Consider the following 16,951-nt stretch of genomic DNA (forward strand, 5'->3'; position numbering starts at 1 on the left):
TGATGCCCACATCTCATCAACACTGTACAGTTGCTTCTCTCTCAACAAGCCGTTTTCCAGAAGCTTTCTGGGAAGATTTCATATATTTATCTCTGTGTGTCTCATCAGTTCAATTCTCACAGCTGGTAGCTTTCCTTGGAATTAATTTTTAATTAGTCACTCAGGTCTATTTTCCTCTGACTGTATTCTGCATGCACTTTACCTAAGTGTGTTTCAAGCAATGCAGAAGGTACTGCAGTGGTTAACAACTTTATTTCCCAAGGTTTCTGGTTGCCATGAGATTCCTTGGTGTGATAATGTTGAACCAGCTTATTAACTCCACTTTGACACCCACCTTAGTGAAAGCATCAACTACACAACTATACCAACATACCAATAGCAGAGGATTATGGGATAGTGGACAGAATTTCAGGTAGATACCGTAGCATTACCACAGGTCACTACAAGGTTACATAATTTGGAGCTATTGTTAATCAGACAGTACCTCCGTGTGCTCTCGCTAGATTTCAACTGCCCAGACGAGAGCATCACTCAACGAATACGCAAATGTAAATGTCAATGAATTCCAGTAGGCGCCCTCATGGTGACACGTGAGCGCACTGGTCCACTCTGTGATATTTCGGTCTGGTTATCCACGGAAACCTGGCTCATTTTTGATGATGGGGAGGAGTTGAGAACAAAGAGTTCTGGTTTGACTTTTAACATTTATCTCTGGCAAAGAATATCCCTCACTGAGTACGGAGTAAAGAATGCTTACCCTTGCTCTGCGCCCCCCCCCCCCCCCCCCCCCTCCAGGAGCTGACACGGCAGTCCATGCTGTTGCCGTTATTGCCAAAAACAGAAGTGCAGAAAGTATTTCCAATTTGTTCTAGTCGATTGTTTCAACGACTTTGCTTTCTTGCACTTTCTTGCCGTTTTACTGATACTCTGATTCTTGCAGCTGACATCTGCTGATTCACGTTCCTGTTCCCCTGAAACACTCCAGTCTGAATTCACATTAACTTTTCTTCATCTATAGAATGGTTTACATCCAATTCAGCCTACAAGTGAGTGCTGATAAGAAGAATAACTCTGGAAAATGACACAACAGTCCTCAACACAGACAGATTTGTCGGCCATGTTGGGATTCAGTGCTTGTTTCCATAAAGTGCTAAATAATTTCTCCTTGGGGGCATTTTAAAATCTACAAAAACAGGCATCGTGTTCACTTCTTAATTAGCAGAATGTGAGTCAGCGTTCTTGGCAATTCAGGGCTAAATTGCTGAAGTGCTGGGCTTTAAGTCTTTCCTTGAAGAGATCCAGAATTCTTCATTGTAACGTACATATGAGTGGTAGACATTTTGACGGCTTATAAATGTATAATTAGTACACCGTGTAGTTTATACACAGCTTGGAGACTGTGCTTTTCAAAACGCTGCATGGCTGGTGGGCATTGTGAATCCTTTATACTGACAGCGTTGCCCTGGGGGTCTCCCCACGCTCTTGACGTATATGGGCTGCGAGCTGAGATACACCCCCTCCCCCCACCAAAGAGCCTTAGCCTCTTTCTTGTTCTGTTCCTCCACAGACATCGACGAGTGTTCCTTCGAGAGGACCTGCGACCACTCCTGTGTCAACTCCCCCGGCAGCTATGAGTGCTCCTGCCACAAGGGATATGTGCTGTACGGGCTGTCCCACTGCGGGGGTGAGCTCCCTTCTTACCCTTCGGGTTCTTCACACCCCCTTCCCGCAGCATTGATAGTCGCCCACTTTAGAGGCACATTTCTGCTAACATTTACTGCAGAACCGACTGCAAGTATGTAAGAACATACCCCTCTGTGTGTGTAGGTGGGGCACACCTGATGTTTTGTGTGTGGAAGTTCCTCACTTTTTTTCGTGAAAAAGTTTGGAAAGACGTCCTCACTAAGGCTTCACCTCATGAGAAACATGAGCATGACATGGGCATCCCTACACAAGAAATATATATATTTTTTTGTCATTTATTTTTTTTCTGACTAAAAATAGCAGTATCTGTCTGTCAGTCAGTCTGTCAGTCTGTCTGTCTGTCTGTCAGTCTGCCTTTCTATCTGTCTATCTATCTATCTATCTATCTATCTATCTATCTATCTATCTATCTATCTATCTATCTATCTATCTATCTATCTATCTATCTATCTGTGTTTGTTTGTTTCTTTGCTTGTTTGTTTGTAAAAGTACACATGCCGGTCCTTATTAGTTATGAAGTGCCAGAAGTTTTTGCCTTTCCTAGGATTATGAGTGTTAGGGCCTGTATGGTACAGAACTAACTTGTGCTTCTCATTGGGTGTGTGATAATGTGAATTAGAATACATCTGAGAAGTTGTAAAGACAGACAAACAACCTTAGGAACAACAAGCTATCATCACTATGTGACTTTTGCCTCATATCTCACTGTGAATTTCCTTTTTTTTCATTATGTGTTCTCTTGCTTCTCGATTTGATTTGACTGCAGTGGGCGGGTTAATCACCGCAGTTAACAAACCATGGTTACCCATCCAGGAAACCCGATGTGGACTGAAAAGTTAGTGCCCCAAGGTGGGCGATAACTTAGCCTTCATTTACTTTCTTAACTCATTCTTAATTGCTGTAAACAAATGATCGAGTTTCTTAAAAATATATGCACGACTGTGGGCAGTTTAATCTTCATTTAAGTGTCTGTAAACATCTAAGAATCTAAGTTTTATCACAAAGAAAAGGATTTGTACACAGTTTATGGGATAACGAATTGGCCAATTCATTAAGAAAAGGATAAAAAAAAAAAGACATTCATCAGGCGTGATAGTTGATCTCTCACATGGAGACGTCCCACATTAAAACTTCAGTCATCACGCTGCTGTTTCGGATTTTGCTCTCCCACTCTTCCCAGTCCAAGTCGGGAACTAGGTTCTGGTTTCAGGCAGCGCTGCGTTTGCAGGAGTGGGACCTGGCGCCACCTGATGGTGGAGAAGTTGCAGTTGTGCACTTGGTGTGCAATTATACAGATACGGTGAAGCTGCAATGCAGGGGGTCATGTTTAGGGACAATTCAGAGATATCGTTATGTATTTTAAAAAGATTAGTTACATATCAGTAAAAGATAATTTAAAGATATAAACCATTATTTCAGGATTTTAGCTGGTGTAAAAGTGAATTATTTCAAAATATCTCCTAATTTACTGTAACACTAAGTCATTACCATCAGTTTGATGTTTTGCAATTATTAAATAAGGAATCGTGAAAATATATTTCATTATAGGCAATAGTTATTTAGTGATATGCATAATGAAATCATATGTTTTAAATTGTTTAAAGTTATCTTCAATCATTTGAATATATTATTAAAGTATTTAAATATGTCTTTAAGTGTTTATTTGGCTCATGGCAATGCTGTCTGTTTATAGATTTGTAAATCATTTAAGAATATATTTAAATAATTAAATATATATTTTTAAATATGCAATAAGATCTTGAAATGGCTTAGATGTACCTTCCAGGGATGAGAGAATTTTCTTCACCCATTGTGTCTCAAATACATCAAAATATTGCTAGATGAAAATTCCATTTGACATATCGTCATGGCAACGTTAGAGAAGCATTGTGAGAACGTTATGTTGTAGTAAGGATTCGGTAAACATTCTGCTGTATATTTCTGTCTTTGCTAGGAATAAATGCATGGAAATAAGTGTATGTGTCCTTCATGTGCTTGTGTTCTCTCTGTCCTGATAGCCCTTATTTCTCTCTGCAGATGTCGACGAGTGCAGCATCAACCATGGTGGCTGCAAGTTTGGCTGTGTTAACACACCTGGAAGCTATTACTGCACCTGTCCCCCTGGCCACAATCTGCACTGGAACAAAAAGGACTGCGTCGGTAAGTAGGCAACACTGCCCTCCGGTGGTCAACTTTAAGCATGACGGGTAGAGGAAGATCATAGTAGTAGTAGTAGTAGTAGAGCTTTATTTTTATCTCAACCATATATATTAAAGCACACAGTGAGACTAAATAACATACTCCAGGGAACAGAGGTGTAACGTACAAAACAGCAGGACAACAGCAGACTTAGACAGATTGACAGTGAGGATAATTGGGGGGGTGGGGGGAATAAATAATACCTGTACATATATCTCTAAATACACATATACCTAAAATATAAGATTAAAAAAGACTTTTAGGAGGGGGGGACACATCAGGGAGGCTGTGGTAATACAATATACGCTATACAACAATACGCTGAAGACTATGGAGCAGGAGAAACAGTGCAAATATTCTGACAGTGTAGTTAGTGTAGATATTGCTTATTCCAGTGGTTCTCATACTTTTGTCTGGAGAATCCCCAAAAAACATTGTTCAAATCTTAGTACTGGCATCTTTTGATATGAGAAAATTATCTCAACACCCCTCCCAATTACTTGGCGACCCCTTAACCCACAGTTTGAGAACCATTGGCTTATGGAATTCAATAAAAATATTGAATTAGATCAATCAACGTGGAACTTTGGCATAAAATGATGCCCTTAATGATGAATGTCATCTTGAAAGCAACTAAATGGAAAAAAAAATGACAGTAAATACTGATGTGGAAAAATGTCCTATTTAATTAAAAATAACTTTCAGAGCTGGCTAAGTGCGATGACGGTCTGGGGTCTCCTAAGGCTACACTGGCCTGCAGTAAAGCGGGGAGAAAGGACAGCTGTTCCCTCACCTGTACCTCCAAAGCCCATTACACTGCAGGTAGGACTGTGGGCTCCACTGATCATTTCGCTCATCATTTCTTCATCTGAATAACTTCACTTATTCTATTATGATAATTTTTCTGGTCTGTCGACTCTCTCAATTAACATCCCTATTTCCCACCTGATTATAATTCTTTTGACGATTCTAAACTGATTACCTGTCCATTTGTTTTGCTTGTGCAAATGTCTGTACAAATGACGGCAAACAAATGTGATTGTAAAAACCACGTAGAAGAATGTGCTTAATGCAAGAGTAATTAATGTGGACTTTTCTGTTGATTTCTAAGTGGATAGAGTCATTTTGATTTCTGCTGATTTACATTTGCATGTAAACAAGCGGTTGTAGTGCATCTGGAGCTTTTAGGTAAGCTATGGCTTTTCTTCTCCTGACATTTACAGAGACTGACAGCAGCTACGCTGTGAGCTGTGGGCTGCCCATCCTCCGAGGCAAAGGTATCCCCAGAGCCAGCGCCAACGCCAACCACAGCTGCCAAGGTAGCCTCTCTTGACACACATTAGATCCAAATAAAATCGTGCTTACTGCGCAAATCAGGCAAAGACCTGAAGACTTAACAGACCAGTGACAGTGTATGGTTGTTCGGCTCATTCATTGAATCTTTTTACTTCCTGGTGTTGGGTAATCGCTGCAGAATAGTTCATTATTCTGTAACAGAGCAAAACAATGCTCATGAACTATTTGCTGTATTTTTTGACCCCCTAGATGGTGCTGTCTGTTCAACAAAATGCTTAAAACAGGCCTTAAGCAAGCCAAGAGCACCATCTAGTGGGGTCAAAAAATACAGCAAATGGTTCATTAGGCATTGTTTTGGCTATCATTACTGGATAACAAGCAGAATACAATAACCCCCTGGAGATGAGCACATCCTGAGTGATGTAGTTAAAGTTTCCCATCTATTTCACGTTATAACTTACTGAAATCTTTTTGTAGAATCCTGAAAAAATGCTGACTAAATCCGTAATCTGTTTTCTTTTCAAAACTTTCAGATCAGTTCGGCAGATCAATTTATAAAATTATGTTGTCGGCAAAAAAGTAAAGCATGTTACCTTATTTCATTCTACCTGAATCAGTGGCGTGAAGTACCCCCCTTACCCTGAGGATCACATTGTGAATAGCTGCTTTACCATGCATTAACAATGTATTCACATGTTGATTCTGTGAATGTCAAGTAATCTAGCTTTATCTCCATGATCTTGCCACAATAAAAGCTGATGCCGGTTGAAATTAAATTTACTGAGAGCACACTTCACTCTGAGAAAATGGCACACCACATGTATAGGTGTGAAAGCTCAAACATTATTGGCCAGTGTTTCAGGTTCATTGTCCAACCCTCATATGACAGGTGAGACTGAAGCTTGGGGTCCGATTGTAAGATCAGCCATTTATCTGATGCCACTGGAAAGATAATTAGCTTAGCCAGAGAATTATTAGACCTCTGCAGGCTCTAAGTGTGTCCCGCTGTTTCCTTACCCCCCTCCCAGAGTCCCTCCCCTCCCTCGTCAAGAAGACTGTCTTGTTGAAGGTGAAGAATGCAAAGTGTCACCTGCACCTCAAAGCTAAAGGCGGGACCGCCGAGGGGGTCCGTGCACTCAGCTCGGGTACGTACACAACCACTATGCCTGGGGGGCGTGGGAATTAAACGCCTCCTACCTCAGCCACACCTGCTGATGTCTAAATTAATTGGAATGTGACTCTGTTGGCAGAAAGAAGAGTATTTTAATAGAACAGATAACAGATGTATAGCATTAAGGTACCCTTGAATGTGGAATGGTTCAGCAAAACTAACCTGCTGTATAAATCATTTGAGGTGTAAATCAGTTTAGCCTTAATAATAGATTATTAATCCTAATCCCAGTGAAGATAATGCAGTTATGGACACTGCTCAGGTATGCTGCCACTGGCCATGCACACTGCCCCCCCCTTCTGCAGGGAGTGCCGAGTCCTGTAGCAAGTGCCTGGTTAGTTATGTCAACCTCAAGTGCAACTCCACCAGGAAAGCCAAGAATAGGCAAGCCCGCGAGCCCGCCAGTGTCGGGGCCATCCGCATCATGCTCGAGCTGGAGGCACAGCCGGGTGACGTCACGGGTGAGTCACGGAGTGCCGGTGGCAGGGACCTCTGCAGGATATTTTATGCTATGAGTGTATGTGAGGAGACATACTGCATGGTCCTCCTCCCTCTTGGGGCCCCACCCCCTACCTGCCATGACCCCGCCCTCCCTGACCTGACCTCGCCCTCCCACCCGATTGCTCCTCCCTCTCAGAGGTCTGCGGCTTGAGCTGCCAGAGGAGGCACACAGAGCAGCAGGTGCAGACCTACGTCAAGGCACTGAGGAAGTCCATCAGTCAGGACCGCTTCTTGCTGCGTCTGGCTGGCCTGGAGTATGAGGTGGCCCAGAAGCGGGCACAGGCTGCAGGACGCTTTGAAGGCTGCTCCCCAGGCAACGAGCAACACGGCGGGCGCTGCGGTAAGACATAAGAGCATATGCGCCCCCAACAGGTCAAACGCACTCCCACTCTATACTCTATTCCATCACATAATGTAACATCAAGTATCCCGGAGATTTACACTCAATGGTGGACATCACTGTATCAGAGAACTGGATTAATCAATGTTAACCAAACTTTCTTACAAGTACAAATGTGCTTTTGAAAAGAACCACATATGCTTTTAACTGATAAGAACACTAGACTCATTTATTCTCAGTGAACATTAAAAGGTCTCCACTTCATGCTTTATACCAGAACATTGCATGGGGTTAATTGTACTTCCAGCATGCATATTGAATAGTGTCACAATTTATTTAGGATCACACATTATGGGATGCAATAGGTCAGATCTACCATCTCATTTGAACTGAAGTTCAAAGCTAAAATGCCCAGAATGCTTTGCACCCCTGTTATGACCCTGATAAATGAAGTGAAATGTAGGCCATGCTCATGTTCTCATGCCGCTGCAATGCCCAGTTTAGCATGGTCTTAACACAGTTCCCCCTGGCTCCCTTCTCAGTTAGGTGCAAGCCTGGCTCCTATTACCATGGCGGGCAGGGGCGCTGTGTCCAGTGTCCACCCGGAACCTTCCAGGAGAAGGAGGGACAGCTGGCTTGTGACCTCTGCCCAGGCAGCGACGGGCACGGGCCTGCAGGAGCCCGGAGTATCTTGTCCTGTGCAGGTACTCACCCCGGCCTGGGTGATGTGCATTCTGCTCTCTGAAATAGATGGGGTGTTTGAGACAATAATGACTATATAATAACAATACTGACTACATAATAACAATGTATTCGGATCCCTCAGTTTCTGTTTCTTGGTCTCCTGGGTTCATATTTATTGAGAGCTATATATTTATAGACATTTACTAGATTTCCATAAAGGAAGTGAAAAGTTAAAATTATCTCCCTTCCTGAGGTTTCCCATCTCTTATGGGAAAAAGCAGATGGATGGAAGTTAAAATTATGTATAAATTTAAGTACAAATGTTTCTCAATAAACCCAGAAGGGGTGAGTAAAGTTTTATAATGTGAAACTTTTCAGTGTGATAGTTTTTACATCAGTACATTGATGTTTACTAGTGATGGGCAAATGAAGCTTCATGAACCATGTGCTGTATTTTTTGATTCCACTAGATGGTGCCATTGATTCACTTTGGGACATGCTTTGAGCTATTTTATGAGCAAAGACCACTATCTAGTGGAGTCAGAAAATATAGCAAATGGTCCATGAAGCTTCATTTGCCCATCACTAATGTTTATTGTCACCTTGCAATCAGCTGTGAGTATCTTAGAGAATCCTGTAAATCAGTGTTGCCCAACTCGGTCCTCGGAAACCCCAGATGATCCATGTTTTTGCTCCTGGGAGTGAGCAAAATGTGGACTTTCTGGAGTCCCTGAGAACTGGGTTGGGAAACACTACTGTAAATGATGGTAAATAAACACACTTAAAGGAGAATTTCCTCTGGGCACCTTCCACCCGTGTTTGTGCCCAGGTCAGTGCCCATCAGGATTCTACTCCAATGATGGCTTCAGACCCTGCCAGCCGTGTCCTCTGGGCTCCTACCAGCCTGAGCCAGGTCGGATGCAGTGCTTCTCCTGTGGGGGGGGGCTGAGCACCAAGCAGGAGGGTTCCAGCTCCTTCCATGACTGTGAGGTCAAAGGTCAGCTCCAGTCAGTCGCTTAGGGTATGACCAACGGGGACATTTATCTTCAAAGACCATGACTTGATACCAGCTGTGCGTGTTTCCCTGTGGCATCTCCGCAGTCCAGTGCTCCCCTGGGCACTATTACAACACCTCACATCACCGCTGCATCCGCTGCCCACTGGGCACCTATCAGACAGAGTTTCGGCAGAACTATTGCATCTCCTGCCCTGGCAACACCACCACAGACTTTGATGGGGCAACGACCGTCTCCCAGTGCAAGAGTGAGTGCTGATAGCTTTGCTGCTGCATGACTTACCATGAAATCTAGTTTCTGCGTTTATGGCCAGTGACATATACAGAACTCCCAATAGCAGTAAGCACAGGATAGCTACGTATCGCATACATATCACGCAATGATGTGTCTTATGTTATAGTGGTGCCAGTCTGTGCAACATTTAGATTTGTTATTCACACATTTTGAATGAATGAATGAATTTATTGTCATTGCACAAGGTACAACAAAATGTGTCTGTGCAAGAAAGAAAAAATCAGGAGGGATACAAATGCAATATAATGTAAATAAGTAACGAGAATATAAAAATTTATTTAAAAGGAGTGTGAAGATTACAAATGTAAACAGTGCAAAAAGAAATAGAAAAAAATGACAAAAAGTAATTAAGTTTAATTGTGTTTCACAATAAATATGAAAATACTGCACATTTTAGCAGTGTAACTAAGAACATGCTAATAGGTAGCGAAGGGCAAACTCAAAGGCAGACCTACTTTTTAAAGTCATGCCCATTTTATATTAGAGGTGTCAAGTGTGGTTCCTGGTATAAAACATTTATGTTTTTGTGATGCTTTTGTATTCATCATTGTGTGTGTGCGTATGTGTGTGTGTGCATGCATGTGTGCACGTGTGTGTGTGCGTGCATGCGTGCGCATGTGTGTCCGTGTTTGTGTGTGTGTGCGCATGCATGTGTATCCGTGTTTGTGTGTATGCGTGCATGCGTGCGCATGTGTGTCATTTTTTGTGTGTGCATGCATGCGTGTGCGTGTGTGTGTGTGTGCGTGCGCATGTGTGTGCGTGCGTGTGCGTGCGCATGTATGTCTGTTTTTGTGTGTGTGCCTGCATGCGAATGTGTCCATGTGTGTGTGTGTGTCTGTGTGTGTGTGTGTGTGTGTATGTGTGTGTGTGTGAGTGCACCCAAAGACAGAAAGTGTGGGGGGCAGATGGGGGAGTACACCGGTTACATCGAGTCTCCCAATTACCCCGGTAACTACCCCGCCAACGTGGAGTGCACCTGGAACATCAACCCCCCCCCGAAGCGGAAGGTCCTCATGGTTGTGCCTGAGATCTTCCTGCCCTCTGAGGACGGATGTGGAGACGTGCTGGTCATGAGGAAGAACTGTGAGTAGAAGGTGGCTTTCCAGCAATCAGAAACCGTAAAAGCTGGTTTTTGGTGTCTGACAATGAAACACAAAGTGTGTTCAATATCCATTGTACTGTCATAGAAAGAGGTGCAGATTCTGTTTAAACCTATAACCTCAAGAGGAACATTTCATTAGTTAACAGTTGTTTAATGAAAAATAATATTTGTTATCAGAGCAAGTGCTGTGACAGGTTTGGGAGTCACATGACAGTGGGTCTCATGACAAGGAGTCACATGACAGTGGGTCTCAGAAGATTGGTCAGAACACCTAGCCTAAAATGTGATTAGGGCCTTGTTAAATCATCCACCATAACCAGTAAAATTAGGTCCCCCTTTTCAATAGATACTAAAGCTTAAAATAGCTATTAGGCTCTACTGTCTCTTTCCGACTTCCTAGCCTGTGTTATTTGTCCCAAACCGGGTAATCGCTTGTAATCAGAGCTTCATTCATATTGGCAATGAACATGGACCTGAGTTGTACAATACAATGTCATGGTAACCAAAAAGCATCCCTCACCTAGTTCAGTGTCATTCTTCTACCTAATATTGGCTTCCAACAGCACAAGAATATGCATGAGAAGGAAGGCCAAGTCTTTTTGTCTTTACATGGATCAAAAATTCACATCACTGCCGATGCAAAATTCAGGCAAATATATATATATATATATATATATATATATATATATATATATATATATATATATAAAAGTCAAGTTCTTGATTGAAATTAATTAATTAATTTTTTAATTTGTTTAAATTTGTTTTTAATTAATTAAAAACAAACAGAAAAGAAAAAAAGAACAAAAAAAACTTCAGTGGGTCTTTGTATGTGGACTTTATCATTTGAAAATGACCAATAAAAAGAACAAGTTTGCTCTGGTTTCTCTGGTTTCCCCCCACGGTCCAAATATATTGGGTTTTGACAAATTGCCCATAGGTATGTGTGCATGAGTGTGTCCTGCAATGGGTTGGTGCCCCATCCTGGGTTGTTCCCTGCCTTGTGCCCGTAGTCCCTGCGACCCTGAATAGGACAAGTAGTTTCAGAAAATGGACGGATTAATGGCACAATTAAAGTTCCTAGTCATGCATGATATAGCCTCTTCCTCTACTTTTTCCACAGTTATTCCCTTGTATAATTTTACTGAGCACTTGACCTCCGTAAAAGGACCTCAGCCGTAACACAGCAATAATTGGTTGTGTCTGGTGGAGACGGTCGCGGGGGCGAGGTGGTTGACTTTGGTCTTTCACACAGTTCCCTGTCACTGCCCTCAGGGTCGGCCGCTTCCATCACTACGTACGAGACGTGCCAGACGTACGAGCGTCCCATCGCATTCACGGCCCGCTCCCGTCGCCTCTGGATCAACTTCAAGTCCAACGAGGCCAACAACGCACGTGGCTTCCACATACCCTATGTCACCTATGATGGTACGCCGAAGAATCGATGTGCACGACCCTACAACATTTTATGGCAATTTGATTATTTACACATCCCTCTGCCATGATCTGCAATGGCTGCTTGTTTATCCAGGTGTCTTTTACTGAGTGCTGCTAGCACTTGACAGATGTTGGGTTGGTTGCCATACGTGTAAGTACCTGCTCTGCTTCCCCTAGAGGACTACGAGCGCCTCGTTGAGGACATTGTACGGGATGGCAGATTGTACGCCTCAGAAAATCACCAAGGAATCCTCAAGGTACTTATGCGTCTCTTAATTGCTTAATTACAATAATTATTTTAATTATAAATCACCTCACCTGCTGTCTCAGGCATCAAAGAGCTGCTAATATGTGACCCGTCGCCATAAAATGAGTCTTAAGTCGCACTGGTAGAACTGCACCCATTAGACTCATTTCGTGGTGATGGGTCACATATGTTATGCCTTCTGAACGTTTTATGTATTTTAAAAACACGCAAACATATGCTGTGCATTCTGAACATGGATATAAAGGTCTTATAAATATTTAATATATTTTTTAAATTGTCTAAATGTACTCTGTGCTATTAGAATTATAATAGTTGTATTCCTACTCCGCACATTTTGCAATTACGGCTATGTGCAGTGATATTGTGGATTTTCATCTTCCCCACACAGGACCAGAAGCTGATGAAGACTCTGTTTGAGGTGTTGGCTCATCCGCACACCTACTTCAACTACTCTGCGCGTGATTCCAACGACCTGCTTCCCCAGTCCTTCATCCGCCTCATCAAGAGCAAAGTCTATGACATCCTGCGGCCGTACAATTAGCAAACCCACCACTGCCAGCAGCTCGGAAACTCGCACACCCACCACAAACATGCATCTCTCCATACAACACCATAAAGTTAGGATTATTTTTTTTTACTTTTCTTTCCTTTGAATACATATACTGCCCTATCAGGACTCATGCTGCTTTGGAGTAGCCCAGTCTTTCGTGAACTCGGCCCACGATTGCCCGACACACTCGCAAGATCACACCATTTCTTGAATATCCATCAGGTATTTTTTTTGTATTCCACGCATATTTTCAGACCAAGGAAATAGATTCTCACATTTACTTGCTTAGCTGAGAATTTCTGAACGTGTAGAAAAGGTAATTTTGTGTATTTATAAGGAAGAATTTTAGCAGAGCTGAGGAAAGTGGCAGAGATCAGTGTCGTCGCTCAAAGCCTCTCAGTTTCTTGTCATGTTTCATGACTTCGGAGCCTCGTTTTTGCACTCTTAAACATTTTCCTTTCTGAGGCCTTGCTGCTTGAAATGATCCCTGTTACATCAGTGGTATAAGAAACTGTTGCGCATGGTCACACTGGAGTCGAAGGATGATCAAAGCTGTGAAGGACCATTGGAGGGAAGTCTGCTTTGCACACTTAAAAAAGGTCACTTTATACCTTTAACTCCTTTTCTGTCCCTTGTTCCCCCACCCTTTTCCCCAAAAGGAACCCACTTTTGTATGTTAGTTTTTTTTTTTTTGAAGAGACATACTTATACAAAATCTTTGTTTCACTGCACTCAAATCAGTTGTGAGAAGTCAGAATTAATTTTCTGTTAAACTGTAACTTCTACGGAAATATCACAATACTATCATCCACAGACTAATCCAGAACCATCCAGATCTGTGACGAATTATAAGACCCAAAGATGCAGTTCTATGTCTTCATCTGCATCCCACCAGAGACCAGCTGTTCTTGAGATGCTCTTCACGATGGAACACCATAGTCCTCTCTCCCTATCTTTGTTGAATTTTTCTCTGCAAAAAAAAAAAAAAAAAAAATGGAAACGTGATAATCTGTGGAAAATGTGTAGCGTGGTGTCCTGTTCGAGCACATGATCATTTTTAGACTGATTTAAAGGAAGTCAAATTCAAGATGTCATCCATGTTAATTAAATTGTACAGCTTCTGAGGCCAGATTTCAATGACTGCTGTAAAAATCCTAGATTACCAGAACGTACCGTTTTTTGTCGATGTCTGTGCTGTTCACGCTTTGGTATGCCATTTCATCGTCCTCAGGGGGATTGTACCAATTGGAGGGTGTTGATGGTCTGTGTCAGTGCTAGTTTAACCTCATCTCACATGGTGTAAAATGATGTAGCTATACTACTAACATTCAGAGTTCCTCTTAGTCATCGCTTCAGCTCCTTCAAGGGCTTCATTGTCATGTTGCCCATTTTATTTTCAAAAATTAATTATTAATGATTAATTAATTAATCATCTTGCTGTTGAATCTTTTCCAGCTTTGAGCTCCAGACCCCTGATTCACCCCCACTAATCCCATTTTCCAGCAAATCCCCCCCCCCCATTTTGGGGTTTTTCTTTTTGAACTTTTATCAAAATGGGTTTGATATGATGTGACCTGGAATTGATAAAATGTATTTGCACTTGAAAACTCTTGATATTGTGAAGAAATGTCAGAATTTTGTATAGTATTTTTTTTTAATGAACGGACGTGGTGTTCCTTACTTCCTGGAGTCTCTCCTGTCCATTTGTTCACACATGTTAAAGTTACAATTGACTGACAGGCAGGCAGGCAGGCAGGCAGACAGACAGACAGACAGATAAACAGATAGATAGATAGATAGATAGATAGATAGATAGATAGATAGATAGATAGATAGATAGATAGACTGATTGATTGATTGATTGATTGATCAAATGATTGTCCTTTCAAATGTTACATTTTCAAAACAGTGAACACATAATTCCAAACAGAAACTTCCTGGGCAATATTCTATAATCCTCACAAAACAAACTCTAACAATATGATTGTGAAATTGTTACGGTCCAGTCTACGGTTACGGCACGTAACAAAATGCTTTCAGTCCATCACAAAGCAAACCGCTCATTTAATTTTGAACCTATTCATTTGTGCAGTGTGCTGTTCCAAAGGTGAGTAAGCATATTACAGTATGGATTGTGTTCTTTCAAATCACACTTTGATAAGCCAGTTGAAAATAAAATACTGTGTATTATTACCGTAATGTAAGGAAGTCTCAAAGCATCAACAAATTATAACACGCATTTCAAAGAACTGATGCATTGCACCCCCCCCACCCTGAAAATGCCTTGAATCTAAAATGACTAATTTGTTTTTGAAGAAAAAAGGATTTGGAATTTACTCCACTTAGTCTCGATGATTTGGCCACATGCTATTTTCAACATTACACTGGGTGTCTTCTCCTGCAATGCAGAGGGAAATACATCCTTGTATCGTTTATCCTTCCCTGGCAGTTTTTTGAACATTCATCACCTCCAAGAGAGACATCTGGTCATTTGGCCAGTGACCAGACACCCACTGCCAAGCAGAGATGAAAAACAGTAACATGCTTATTGAAGGCTTTCGTCCAAAATGATGAACAACTGAGGAAGTCATGGGATTAGACAGCATTTGATGCCCCGGGAACAGTTGGGGTCACATCACTTAGTAGTAGTGAAATTAGTACTCTGATTGCTGCAGGATTTGAATCTACAACCTTCTGGGTAAGATCATAGAACCGTAATTCTCCGAGTACACCACCCCCACATGGATTCCAAAAAGGTGAATATGCAGGGAAGAAACACATCGTCATACAGGGACGTATGAAAGGTATTCATTGGCATGTGGAAGATGACATTGTCTCAAATAATGGAGAATGGAGCCATGCCAGGCCTGAATAGCTCTCTCCTGGAAAAAGTTGAGGAGTGGCGGGTGATAAATATCAAAGGAGACCATAATTGGCCATTTTGGTGCCCCGCGGACCAGTGATGTTCCTCCCATGTCTCGGCACTTTAGAGAGATTGAGGCTGGCTTTATCCGCATAAATGAGCCCATTACGTGGACTTTCTGCTTCCAGCTCCAAGATTATCAAATGAAATAGGACATTCATAATTATAGATCTATTGTGCCGCGAGATGAGGTGTCACACTGTCAAATCCTAACCTGCACATACTTAACACTTAGCTTCATCATGTGGTCCCTGTTCCTTTAGAATGGAACTTCATTTCATTGTGAGAAAACATTTGTATAATTCCAGCCCTAACCATACCCATAAATAAACAAATAAAATACAAAATACATTTTTAGTTTTTTCATTGCAGTCACAGATTTTTATAAAATAGAGTTTTAAGAGGAAAATGGTTCCTATAAGGTTAAAAAAATGGATATGTAAGCATGATCAATAATTTTAACACTTAGAATATTCATAATTTAAAGCTCCCGAATGACTGAAATCTAACAATAAGCCCGGACTTGCCGTAATGTTTACTGGTGGCTGGCTTTCTGTGTTAATACCTGAGCACTTCTCCACGCTGCCCAACAGAGGGCACACTTGAACAGCATAAATATTTTTTCTATGCATCTTCCTGAGGATTATTAATACTTTTCTCTCCTACAGAAGTAGGAAATGCTATAGAAAAAATACGTCAAAAATGCAGTGTTAACCTTGTTATATTGTCCTTCCAAAAACCATAGGACACCTTACCATCCATATTGTGGTTTGCGGGGACTACAGATTTTCATGATTGCTAAAATAACATGAGACCAGGATCAACTTGCGTCTTCATTATTGCCTTCTTGGCACAAGTCTTGTTAACACAATCTTAACACTTTCTCCTTGCTTTAATTATTTAGAAAATAGTTAATACATGGAAAATCAAAATCAATCTTTTAATACAAAAACAGGAAACTTTACTGGATAATTGTGTGAAATACTTACTCTAATAGGTCCCACTTAATCTATATGGTATCCATTGTTTAGATTTTGCAAAATCAGACCAGGTAAGTAACAATACAGTGCAAACTGGATATACTGTCCTGTATTACAGCTTTCATAGTTTTGTGTAGCTGCAGTAATTTTCTGGAGTTACAGTAAGGCTATGCTGGGAAAAGCAGAGTCAGCAAGAGGCCTAGCTAATGTGCAATCACCGTGGCCATATTTACCGCAGGCCTGAGGTGGCACATTGCTGTCCTAATAAAATGTTCTTGCCATTTGCTGCCCCAACAGGTCTTCGTTGTTGACTCTTGGACTGCTTGCGATACATCATTACCGCCAAATCAGTACTGACTGGACCACACTACTGATGTGTCCGCATGTTACTAGGCATTAAAAATAATTTCAACATTACTTCATCTACTTAATACTTCAGTTAAATGGTACCGAGCAGTTTCATATGAGTCTTCTATGACAATGTTT

The 16,951-nt window shown here is 41.6% G+C and overlaps 1 protein-coding gene across 1 annotated transcript in view; it reads left to right on the top strand.

Moving 5' to 3' along the window:
- The window catches only part of LOC125748131 (signal peptide, CUB and EGF-like domain-containing protein 3), a 55,131-nt gene extending 40,889 nt beyond the window's left edge, over positions 1-14,242 (top strand). The window contains exons 9-22 of the mRNA XM_049023983.1: positions 1,568-1,684; positions 3,742-3,864; positions 4,609-4,725; positions 5,127-5,222; positions 6,228-6,344; positions 6,676-6,831; positions 7,008-7,211; positions 7,754-7,915; positions 8,725-8,892; positions 8,997-9,158; positions 10,091-10,288; positions 11,583-11,735; positions 11,922-12,001; positions 12,401-14,242. Of these exons, the coding sequence (XP_048879940.1) occupies positions 1,568-1,684; positions 3,742-3,864; positions 4,609-4,725; positions 5,127-5,222; positions 6,228-6,344; positions 6,676-6,831; positions 7,008-7,211; positions 7,754-7,915; positions 8,725-8,892; positions 8,997-9,158; positions 10,091-10,288; positions 11,583-11,735; positions 11,922-12,001; positions 12,401-12,553 (2,006 nt within the window). The 3' untranslated portion in view covers positions 12,554-14,242. The remainder of the gene's footprint in view (positions 1-1,567; positions 1,685-3,741; positions 3,865-4,608; positions 4,726-5,126; positions 5,223-6,227; positions 6,345-6,675; positions 6,832-7,007; positions 7,212-7,753; positions 7,916-8,724; positions 8,893-8,996; positions 9,159-10,090; positions 10,289-11,582; positions 11,736-11,921; positions 12,002-12,400) is intronic.
- Positions 14,243-16,951: the final 2,709 nt, after the last annotated feature.

This window comes from Brienomyrus brachyistius, chromosome 8 (genome assembly GCF_023856365.1).
Source record: "Brienomyrus brachyistius isolate T26 chromosome 8, BBRACH_0.4, whole genome shotgun sequence".
Classification (NCBI taxonomy): Eukaryota; Metazoa; Chordata; class Actinopteri; order Osteoglossiformes; family Mormyridae; genus Brienomyrus; species Brienomyrus brachyistius.